Source organism: Patiria miniata, unplaced genomic scaffold (genome assembly GCF_015706575.1).
Source record: "Patiria miniata isolate m_02_andy unplaced genomic scaffold, ASM1570657v1 HiC_scaffold_16, whole genome shotgun sequence".
Classification (NCBI taxonomy): domain Eukaryota; kingdom Metazoa; phylum Echinodermata; class Asteroidea; order Valvatida; family Asterinidae; genus Patiria; species Patiria miniata.
In genome coordinates, this window is record NW_024037054.1 from 11916836 (window position 1) to 11929021 (window position 12186).

At 42.6% G+C, this 12186-nt stretch overlaps 1 protein-coding gene across 1 annotated transcript in view; it reads right to left on the reverse strand.

Annotated features, from left to right (window-relative positions):
* Positions 1–12186, reverse strand: part of LOC119723021 — a 36571-nt gene that overhangs the window by 13954 nt on the left and 10431 nt on the right. The window contains exons 10-21 of the mRNA XM_038193496.1: positions 11384–11576; positions 10503–10687; positions 10096–10261; positions 9244–9390; positions 8455–8676; positions 7385–7602; positions 6355–6446; positions 4705–4994; positions 3184–3310; positions 1578–1842; positions 922–1156; positions 86–187 (exon numbers count right to left, since the gene is read on the reverse strand). Of these exons, the coding sequence (XP_038049424.1) occupies positions 86–187; positions 922–1156; positions 1578–1842; positions 3184–3310; positions 4705–4994; positions 6355–6446; positions 7385–7602; positions 8455–8676; positions 9244–9390; positions 10096–10261; positions 10503–10687; positions 11384–11576 (2242 nt within the window). The remainder of the gene's footprint in view (positions 1–85; positions 188–921; positions 1157–1577; positions 1843–3183; positions 3311–4704; positions 4995–6354; positions 6447–7384; positions 7603–8454; positions 8677–9243; positions 9391–10095; positions 10262–10502; positions 10688–11383; positions 11577–12186) is intronic.

Genomic DNA, 12186 nt, shown 5'->3' on the forward strand with positions numbered 1-12186 from the left:
TTCAATGCTCCAGCTAGACCATGAGGCCAGGGCGCTCCACAGGTGATTAGAACAGAATCAGTTGGACAATGTTTGTTCCTCTTACCGTGACCGGCCTAGGGCTCATCAGCTTGCCCTTGATCAGTCTCTTATTGAAGGTATACCGGTTGTTCTCTTGGGACTCTCGGACAACTTCAGGGGTCCCAATCTGTGGACGAAACAAAAAAGAAATCTTCACACACGTTCGGACAGACGCTCAACGGTTAGGCCAAAAAAAAAAAATATTCGGTCTCTGGTCAGACCAAAGTTCCGGAATTGACGCGGGGACGCAGCTTTTTTTCTTTTTTTTTTTTGCTTTTTTTTTTTTCTTCAAGCTTGGATTGTACAGACAAGGTGGGGTACTATTTTGTTTTTTTGGTGTCCTCATGTACATTGGTGTCCTCCATAATTTGCCTTGGTGCTCTCGATCATTTCCCTTGGTGCAATTTTCCATTCCTTGGTGCTCTTTGGTAAAAAATTAATTGAGCAGGTGCGGCAATAGAGGGCGCTGTTGGAGCTACCGCGGCACATTTTGGAAAAAAAAAAGATCGACGCGCATGATTAAAATCGACGCGCGCGCTGACCAGAGACCGACTTTTTTTTTTTTGGCCTTATGTTGACAATTTTGGGGCTGGTTTTGCTGGAAATGCAAAATTTGTAAATTAGTAGAATAGGGATTTGCACCAAACTAAAAAGCTAAGAACTAAGCACGACATCTGAAACAAGTTAAAGACCAACTATTGCAGTCGTTTGAAACAGCACCAGTAATTGGAGAATTGGTACATAAAGTTTGCCTGTCCGAAACTAACTTCATTTAGGTTGACTCAAGTCACTCTGAACACATTTCAGCTCAGCACACCTCTGGAATGCCAGGTATAAACCTTTTTTAGGTTCAGTACTCACCGTCTCCTGCTCTGGCTTTTCGATGTAAGTGAAGGTGTAGGGTCGGCTGCGCAGCGAGACGGCCTGGTGCTCAGTGGAGGGCGTGTCAAAGCGAGTCTCGTACAGCTTCTTGGCCACGTCGACATTAAGCTTGCCGGTGAGGACGGCTGATGTGTTCATGGCGCCGTTCAGGTACAGACCAGACATGACATTGTCCAAGGAGATTTTCATCTTGGCCATGATGGAAACAGCGGCCCTGGGGGTAAGGAACGATTTTAAGAATTTGTCAGTTTTTGCCGGTCCCAAAAGGGGCCAGCCTATAGTCTTCTTTGTACCTAACCGAATGACTGAATGACTGTCACTTGTGAATTAGCCTGGTTATTGGCTTTTGAAGGGTGCCGGGCAGTGTTATCGTATAGGATTACCTTGTAATACATGTAGACTAAATCTGGCCCATTGCGTACACCAGATGCATTAACAGCCATTCTGAATCCACTGAATATAATTTTTTTGCATCTGGGACAAGCTTTACTAGATTTACCTTGTCTTTTTCTTTTAATTCATGCTAAAAATGGTATATTAATCATTTGTATTTCATTTTAGGGATTTCTCCTTACTAAATGGAGCTAAACGATGGTCACACACGAATCACTCCTATTACCGTCTTCCATCCTTACCTTGGCTTGACGGTTCCAGTCACGTCCACCGTCTCCAGCTTGACGGCCTTGTCACTCAGAACGTCAGTCAGTCTGGGCGTCAGGACAGCCCTGCCGCTGACGTCCAGCGCCACCATGGCTGCAGAGTCCACCCAGAGCTGCAGTGGCAGGCCGATCTCTGTCGGGATCTCGTGCACGCCCCGGCCCAGGCTGAAGAGCTTGCGGTAGGAGTAGGGGTTCTCGCCTGAGCGCATCTTGTCCTCAATGTCGACCATTTTCTCGGATGCTGGTCAGGAAAGATTTGGGGTTAGAATACAAGACTCAAGCCCCTGTAGACTTTATTAAGGTTCGGTAGAAGAGGCTGCAGTTTTGACTTAGTATCCCAAAATGTCAAGGGAGGATGTTCCAGCAAAGGTTCCAATGAGTGATGACTCACACAGTTCAAAAACTTTCTTTCACCCAGGTGACAATCTCACTTGAAACCAGTTCAACTGGAAACTGGTGACTGATCTGGAACTGGTTTAAGTGGTGTAACTAGGTGACAATCTCAGTTGAAACCAGTTCAACTGGAACCTGGTGACTGATTCTGAACTGGTTTAACTGGTATAACTAGTTCAAAATCAGTAACACCAGTTCAAAAACCAGTTATACCAGTTCAAAACCAGTTTTATACCGGTTCAAAACCAGTTCAAACCAGTCACCAATTTCCAGTTCCACTGGTCTAGTTGAAACAAGTTGAACCAGCTGGTTTTAACTGGAATTTTCACCTGGGCAGGTTGTGAGATTTGCCTTTAGTCATTAACTGATGTGGTTTATTACACATGAACTACGCAGGGTATGCATGTTCAAATTTATTTTATTTTCTTTACAGGCTTCTGAAAAGCACTGAGCATACAATAATTATCAAATTTACAAGGGCAACATACAATTTTAAAGTGTTTCTGTCAAATTTGGCCAGTAAGGATGCATTTTTAATGAAGGCTTGAGCTACGAATAGTCTTTAGAAGCTTGTAAGTATAACAATGTCTGCAAGACGTATTGATATTAACACGGTAAACTCAGTGTTGTCCCAGGGCATGCAAGAAAATGTCAGGGGTTCGAGTCCCACCTGAGTAAGTTTGTGAATTTTTCTCTCAATCCCTCAGACAGCTCTGAGTACCCACTGTTTATAACAACATGTTGGTGAAGGACAAAACCCAATATCAAATGCATATTTGCTGTTTTTGGTGTCATATGAAATTTGGACACCTGTGAAATCCGGTCTCATACCTTTTATCGTCGTGTCTGTGCAACAAGGTCGTAAGGTCCTAAAACGGCGTGTAACGTAATATACGTGAAACGCGAGTTTTTAATGTCAAAAGGTTGTATCTCGCTTAAAACAACCCGGATGTACACACAGAATCAATGGATGTCGCGATACCCGAGATACGACCTTGTTGAACGGAGCGTATCGCACGAGATATGACTTTGTTGCAGAATCGAGTTACAACCTTGTTGCACTGACACAACGATATGGCCTCCAACCTCCTAATTATCTTCACTGAGGCATGCGCAACATAACCACTGATTCCCTATGTTTACAGAGTCCAAATTTCACACACTACACCAGATTTCTTAGATAACTCACTGCCTTCCAGGTAGGACCAGATAGTGGGCTTGTCCACGGTGACGGTTCGCAGCTCGTTGCCGAAGAACTTCAAGTAGCCTGAGGCCTTCAGAGCATTGGTGTCGGAGTCGATCACAGTCGTTCGCAGCTGTTCACGTACAGGGGTGAAAGAACAACATGAATTGAAATCATGATTGATTACTACATCCATTTTTCTTTTTCTTAAAGCCCGAGTCCATCATTTGCAGCTATCCAAAAAAGTAACCGGCGTAATTATTGTTAAAAAACATACTGGTTGAAAGATAGTAAGGGGACTAAACTCCCTGTGAAATTATCCTTTCTGGCAAGCTCTCATTTGGAAGAAATCAACGAAAGAAGGCATTTCCAACGGTGCTTCTTACGAAACACCGTAGGAAAATTTAAATTAGTTGTTCGTTTTGTTATTCGGCGCAGCGCGCCAAGCATTGGAACGACGCACAGGCGCCCTCGGTTGCTATAATTCGTTGGATCAGTGCGCAACATCGCGTAAAGCTGCAATTCAAAACAATTCGAAACATGATTTAGCAACTTTTGATTTTAAATTGAGATCCTAGAATGCTGTTTTTCTCGGAATATGAAGCTGAAGCTGAGTTGAAACTTCATCAAGTAAGTTGTTCAGTATCTTTCATTAGATTTTGAGCACTTTTGTTGCTTCAAACGAACAAAATGCACTAATTACAAATGATGGACTATAGCTTTAAGGTTGCAGGAAGGATAGCACTAAAGGCCTTTCCCTCTCCTCTGCTTGGGCACTTTTGGGAAATACTTGGTTTTATGCTTATTAGAACAACAACTACACTAACTGGAGGTTTGTGTCTATCAAAGGTAGAACACAGAACTGTCATGGCTTTACATTTTCAGATAATGATGTTGATAATGTCCAGATATAGGACTCCGCAAAATGACACTTGATGACTTCATGATAGCGTCATGCTTTGCGAATGACGTACAGTTTTCGTTCATGTTAAATTTGAACAAGATACAAGCTTCGGAAGTTTCGGAAGTGACAAAAGTGCAGCCTAGAAAAAAAATTGTGTGTATGGGATTTTTGGATTAAAGAAGGTGAGATGGAAAGGAAAAGTAACATTTCAGAACAATAAAATAAGGTTCTTAAAATGGAAGTCCATAACCAACACTCGCTCAATGGAACATATGATTTATTTGCATGAGTGAAGACTTCTTATAGTTTTGAACTTAACATAAAATCCATTGGGTTATTTCAATATCAACACAGAATTTGAAAAATATCATTCATGTGGGGCCAATGGATCTCTAAAACTTCTCGAAAAGGTCTTCCCTCTTGTGAGGTTCTGAGTGAGAATTTGGCAAAAAAAAAACCACACGTTTTCCTAACAATGAATTTTGACTCTAATACATGTACCAATATTCCTTCATCAAAATAATACACAATCAAAGCTTGTCATTTTCTGCTCTGAAAATTTATATAATTGATCAAGAATTAGTGGTCTCGATTTCAACAGTGATAACAAAACCAGACCCAACCTGTCCATCCAGAGCGTCAAGGTCTCTCTGGGCCGGGGACTTCTCCCGGCCGTCGGGCAGGGGGGCGTTCAGCTTCTTCATGAACTCCTTGGTCTTGCGGACGGGCCGGGCAATGCCCAGGATCTTCTCAGCGATATCTCGCAGGTTCTTGGCGTGGAAGCCGGCCTCCACGATGTTGAGGCTGTGGTCCAGGATGGTGGCGCCCAGCTTGACGGAGCCACTGACAGGGAACGGGGATGCAGGGGTGCCGATCAGGGAAGCCTCCGTGCTGAGACTTATCTTCTGTTGCCCTGGAGAATTACAACAACAAAAACAACGGAGAGTGCAAATGAAATGAATTTTCTCAAAACTCAAAGGCATAACTAAGGGGGACATGAGGGGCACAACCAATTCCCCCCCCCCCCCCCCCCCCCCACTGAATTTCAAGAAGCCAAAACTGAGCTCCAGAATATAAGGTGACCCAAGTGCCTCTCTCTCCCCGCCCCTCCCCACCCCCACAAATTGGACCCAGTTATACCACTGCTGCAACTTCAAGTAGATCTGATTTTAAGAAACACTAGTACTGTAATGACCAGTTAAAACCACTGGTCATTGTACTGCTACAAAACGTCCCATCTTTCACTCCCAAAACCACCCTACACTGTATGGTTTTATGGAGTATCAAGACGTATATACAATGAATTTGGGGTATGAATTTTCAAAGTATCTCTCCATATCAGCCCTTCCCAATTTTTCAGCTTACTTCAACTTATCATGAAGTTGCAGAAAACAACTTGTAATGGGACAGAAATGTCATATCTGATAATATGCTTTAGAATTTTGTTTTGTTTTGAAATAAGCCAAAAATGATTTCATCTCAACCCTGTTAACTTGGGATACGCTGCTTGATCCAGCATGTAAAGTGACAACCACTCAAAGACAAGCGGTTCTAAAAAGAAGCAGATCTCAAAACCATGCCTCTCCTTTAGAGTTTGTCGCTTCACCACCAGGCTACGGATGCACTCTCCAACATGGTTAGCCTCAAATATAAATGCATTTACAACCCTGTTCATATGCCAGTCTGCATACACGTTCTCAATAGATTCTGTGCATGAACAGTACTAGTAGTTGGCGCTTCATTACCACTCACAAGAGTTCTAGTTGGATGGACACGTGAACTACATGTGCACAACGGTTCAAGCGCTTATGGCGCAAAGTACACATGAGTATTGTGAATGTTCTTGGTTGGTTGGTTCTTCTCCTAACTCCGCGTGGGAGTTTTAACAGGAGGTCAGAAACACCGGGGCAAACCCCTTCTCTTAGCGATAAGTGTTACTGGGTTCTTGGCTTTAGGTCCCGTCTGAAGGATGAAGCAATAATGGTTAAGTGCCTTGCTTAAGGACACAAGTGTCCAGACCCAGGCTCAAACCCACGCTACTGTTGCCTCTGAAACAACAGAGCATGTCCAGGCTCTTAACCACTAGGCAGTGACACTCAAATATGAACAAACCCAAAAAACCCATGTGAACAAACCCATAAGTGTCTAAGCATCAGGCATGACTACGATGCCATCAAGATTGTCCATCCCAATGGCCCCTCCCACTTTTCTCTTTGTAACCGTTTGAGGGGTCAGGGAGTACATGTGCAAACAAATTCATTCCGCTGACTTACAGGAGGTAGGCGACCACATGAATCTCTTGGAGTACAGTGCTCCTTGGACGATGGGCTTCAGCGTCAGTAGTGCCTTCCTGGCAACCTTGGTCCTACACGGAGGCAAAATCATCCAGGTTATTTACTGTTTATTGTGGCTATTTCAGGCATTCCGACGAGGTTTGTTTTTTAATTTGGAAATGTAATTTAACCCTCCTAAGCTTGATTCTGAACATTATACCTATGATTGATTAAGTCGTTGCAAGTCCATCACAACTCATCCAGTCCTGAATCAACTTGTAAGATATTAAAATGAACTACACGTGTGTCTCTTCTTAATCCAGCTCATTTTTTGAAACCTCAGCTTTATTTTCACATTCAGCTTGGCGCAATAGTCACTGTAGCAACCAAAACTGCCCTGCCTGATACTCTCTGTACCACCCAAAACTGCCCCAGTTCTACATGACTTTAGGGATTAATCGGGGAATAAAAACAATTTTATCAAATCTTACTTAATAAATACAATGTAATACATTATGGCACCTGTGCTTTCCGGTTCGTTAGTGTGACGTCATCTCAACGTAACCATGCGTACTTCACACGGTGTAGCATAGCACGAATGAAACCGGAAGTTAATGCAACTCGAGTGTTTAGCGAATGGGCGCTTGTAATCAGTGGTGCGCGCGTGTGCGACGTTTTTACTAACAAACCGGACAGGTTAAACAGATTTCAGTCTCCTAAGTTTGGGAATCTTGCACTGTATTAAACCACGTTCTCCATAAAACACATTAGACTCGATACATGAGGCCAAAGTTGTGACCATTAATGGTTTCCGGAGACACGTATATGAAACCACTGCTGCAACAACGCCATGGTTTAGGAAATGGCCCAAACAATTTTGCAACTTCATTCATATAAAAACTTTCTTCTACATTCCTGAAAGTAGCAGTACATACTGAAAAGATCCCTAAAGTAGATAACACACAACGAGTAATCAACTAAGGAACAAGAATAATTGAACAACACCTTAAAATAAAATGAAATAACTTACAGGTTCTTCTTGCAGTATTGGTAGTTGGAGACCAACCCCTCCAGGTGACTGTAGACAAAGCTGGCCACTTGCTTGGACTTGTCTTGCTTGAGGTCATTCACGATGGACAGGACCACGTCAGCCTTGGGCTCCGCGTCCATGATGATGACGTAGGCGGCGACGCGGACCTGGGGGTCCTCCTCCATGTTCTTGACGAAGGGCATCAAGAGGGGCACAACCTGGGGCATTGAGATGACAAGGCAGGGATGAAGCTTAGAACTAAGAATGCTCTCAAAATGGGAAGCAGATCTCATGCATGAGGGATCCTTATTATAAGAAGGAACTAAGACATAAGAATACTCTCATCTAAATGCGGTATTTGACCAGTATTCAAATGAGAACATGAGAAGAACCAAGAACTTTAATCGGAACTAAGAATATTTTCAGAATGCAAGACATGATCCCAAACTAAGTGGGACCATTACAGTAAAAGAGCTTAGAACAAAGAAATGAACTCGGAACAAAAAGTGTTCTCCAAATGGAAGATGTTGCAATAATTAAAGAGGGAACATAGGGTAAAGAACAAGCACCTAAACTCAGACTAAAACTGGTAGATAGATGACTCAAACCAAAGTGACACCATTACAGTGAAATGGTCCAAACTTTTGAGTTTGTAACAAAAAATTTGAAAGAAACGATGCCACAATGTGCGCAAATTCAAAAATTACTCCAATTTTTGTAGACACAGTACAATATGCAACAAATTTAAGAAAGTCCATGAATGACTCATTACTTCCCTCTGCACTGATTACAAATGAAGCAGTTTACATTGAGACAATCGAATAAAGAAAACTTGTTCATTGTTGAAAGATGTTTTTCAAGATTTAAATGTGCATGAAACAAAATAGAGGAATGCAACCCACGGTGTAGTTTGGTTCCAAACCTTAATAACGCGAATTAGAGTGAAAGCCCACTGATTTCCTGAATACAAACACCCAACCCGGAAGGAGGAGTTATGCAAATGTGGAGGGCTTATGGGTGGAGGGGGAGGAGTTATGCAAATGAAGGAAGAGGGTGGTAACTCTACTCACCCTCTGTGGCTCATTCTTGGCCAGGCGGCGTAGCGAGTAGATGCCCTGCACGCGCAGATCAACATCCACGGTCTTTGACTTGATGATCTCAGCGATCCTGTCGATGGAGTCGGTCTCGGCGTCTGTCGAATGCTTCAGGATCAGGCCAGCGTTGCCGATGGCCTTGAGGCACATGCGCTGGTCCTCTGGGGTGCGTGACGGGTCGATACCAGCCAGCAGGTTCTGTTGATGAAATACAAAAAAGGTTTAATTCAGATCAGTTCCGGGAATCAAACTATCTTCCATTTTCAGTTTGTACTCTGATCCTATAAACAATTTTTTTTAAAAGAAGTATCATATATAAGTTTTCTTTCTTCATAAGCAAGTTAAACTAATCATCTGTGATGCATCAAAATTCATTTCTTCTCAATTTCTGCCAGTTTCTGTCTAAAGTTCCCCTATCACTAGTTCCCTAACTGAAGGCTCAGCAATAAGAAGCTCCTTGAATGTGAACTGTTTTGTTGCTCTTTTATTTTTAGTTTCAACCCGAAAACTAGAGTTGTCAAATTGCTATTTTTCTTGCAATACAAATATTTTGCACTTTGGAATGATTCATCAAAAAAAAATAAAAAAATAACAGACACCTAAAATAGAAGGAAAAAAACAGTTATTCTGACGAAAATAAAATACTGGAAGGTAAAAATTAATAACGAGACAATTGTTCAAAAAGCAATGAAAGTACTTCGTTAATTCAAGAAAATTTACATAACTTTGAATATTCATGTTTCCGGTAGAAGAACCAGCTCTTACCAGTGAATATTCCTGCTTCTTGACTTCGGAGCAGACCTGGTTGATCTTGCAAGCCTTGTGGACCAGGGAGCCAAAGCTCAGCCAGCAGGTCTTCCTGACTTGCTTGTCAGCATTAATGCCGTTGAGGACGGGGCCCTTGCACAGACGCTGAGAGAGACACACACAGAGACCAAGATTGAAAATGGAATATGGAGGGGGGGGGTGGCTCTGTATTCAATGGAATATAGGGAGAGAGTGGCCTAGTAGTTAAACCGACCTCAGGTCGACCCACGATTTGCTTGCGCCACGACGGAACCGTCGGTATCAAGCAGAAAAATAATGCTCAAGTCACAAAACTGAGAAATCGTGTGATTCTCTTGAAAAAGTGGCATTTATATCCCGACGTAAAATAATGGCAACCATGCTCATGTCACCCTCTACGCGACTATCCACCACGATTCCACGGCATAGACAGTCATGTGACTTCTTTACTTATTCGGGGGGAGTAAATATGTGTTTGGCCGGTTCGGCTCGAGCCATTATCAGCGCGCATTCCCCTGATTTTTTTTAGTGCCATTCCGATCGTCTTAACATCGTCGCAGTTATACTCAGGTCGCAAAAAATTGGCAACTGAAATGTTCCGTAGCTCAGGCACAGCTATGATCCTGAAAAGTCAGTCGCCGACTGATCTGTGTCGTCGCAAGGTCGACCTGAGGCCGGCTTTAGGGTTCGTGACACATGATCAGAGGGTCAGGGTTCAAATCCAGCTGCTGTCCATTTACTGTGTCCTTGGGCAAGCCAAATCACCCTGAGCAGTGCTTAAAGTTTGGCCCCAGACTTTAAATGATTAACAGTTGATTTGAGATGACTTACCAGGATATTATCCAGCATGTCTTCCGTGGGCTCATTGATCAAGGCGATGGTGCTCAGGATCTGACTGGCTTCCTCTTTGATGAGATTCCTCTTGCCAATCTGGTCGATCAGAATCTCCACGGACTTGTCGTTCTCCACCTGGATGAGCGCATCCAGCAGAATTTGCCTGCCAAACAAAATTAGAAATTCACAGTGACGCAAGGAATGTCCACACTATTAACATACATGGTTTACGCATGTGCATTGGACATAGTAGAGGCAACCAATTTTGAACCTGAAAACTTGATGATTGATCAGTACAGCGCCCCTTAATCGATCACGCAAGGAGCCAACATGAGAAAATCTTATAAGAGGAAAGGGCTGCAATGGACAGTAATACATAAGAAGTATCTCAAGGAATGGCCTACTTCTTTTCCTTGACATCCTCCGTGTCGCTGGCAAACTTCTTGCCGAGTCTGTCATAGATGTGGGTGAGCTCCAGGGGGCTGAACTTGTTCAGCGTCTTGACCAAGAGGATGAAACGCTTGGGGGCGTCCTCGGTGATGCGGTCGTCATGGATACTGTCGTAGATCGTCTGAAGGAACAGCTTCACCTGAAACCACATAACAATGTTTTGTACATATGATTGGGAAAGACTGGTTGATATGTTATGTTTTTGTTGGGGGGGGGGTAGGGGTTGTTTCATTTTTCAATATCATTGTTGGAGTTTTTGGAAATATTTTTATGGCCAGATTTGTGTCATTCAGCGTCAGTTTCTACCTGGTCCTTGTAGCTATCATCCCCGGTTTAAATGGTGAGCAATTGTTAGAAATCTGCCTGGATATCGCAAACTCTCTCAGAACATCTCCTGATACAATTCCTTATAAATTATAAAATGTATCTTTGTTGTTGTAGATGGGTTTTCAAGCATTAAGTTGAAGGGAAACGCCATCATACTCTTAAATTTGCCTTTGAAATTTCGTATTTATAAGAATTTCCCCCCAAAGAGTGATGCTGGACTTTGATACTTGAAATTGTTGGGTTTTAACCCTAACTACCTCCAGAGGAACTTCTGCAAATAACGTTTCAGGATTTTCAAAAATCCTTGAAACACTGTGAAGTACTGTATGTTGACTTCAATCCAGGAACAAGACCCATAAAGGAAAAGTGACAAAGCTGTCATTGGCATAACCTCCTTACAAATAACCTTCAAAAACTCTCAAGGATGTTGAGAATGTGAGAGGATCTATTGCTTTTTATCCTGCAACTTTTGACATTGATTTGACTTTTGAGGGGAAAAAAAACATACCTTATGGCGGATCTGGCTCATGTGGGGTCCGTCCTCCGCCGTCAGCTCACGGTCCTCCTCAGCGTCGTGCTGGTGCTTGGTCCAATCCTGGAAGACAAAGCCGAGGTCCTCGGGCTGTTGCTTGGGGTTCGTCACATCGGGGATGAGTTGGTCCGGGGGTGTCTCGCGCGTGTTCTTCAGGATGAAGGTTTGGCTGTAAAGAAATGAGTTTAGAAAAGGGATACTCGTCACAATCTGAACAATGTTTAGTTGCATCCTGAGATGCAACATTTGAGTCCTTAATACTAGGAATAAGCAAAGACTCTCAATGCTTTTTGATTAAACAAGAAAAAGTTGGGTTGTTGTAATCTTTAAGTAGGGTTTGAAATTATCACTCATTGGGACAATGAATGTTAAATAGGTCACGAGCTCTCAGTGAGATTTCAGCTCTAAAAAACACAACTTTAACAATGAACAATGACTCAAATGTCAGCATTCTTTATTAAATCAATTAATAAACACTCAAACCTTTTACGACTTTTTTTCTCTGAAAATCTAAATAACTGATCAAAATTAAGAGGTAATACCAACTAAGCTGTGAGGAGAATCACTGGGAATGCTCTCACAGAACCAAGTAATATGGACTCAGTCTCAGCTCTTAGAAGATATGTACGATCAGTTGCTTTTTGTGTATTTGTTTTTGTTCATGCGGAGCAACAAAACTGCTCCACATCTTCAGTCAGGGGCCTAACAATTCGCTGGCTCAGTGGATGATGCTATTTTTAGAAAACAGAGAAAACATGTGCATGTACATTTTTTTTGTA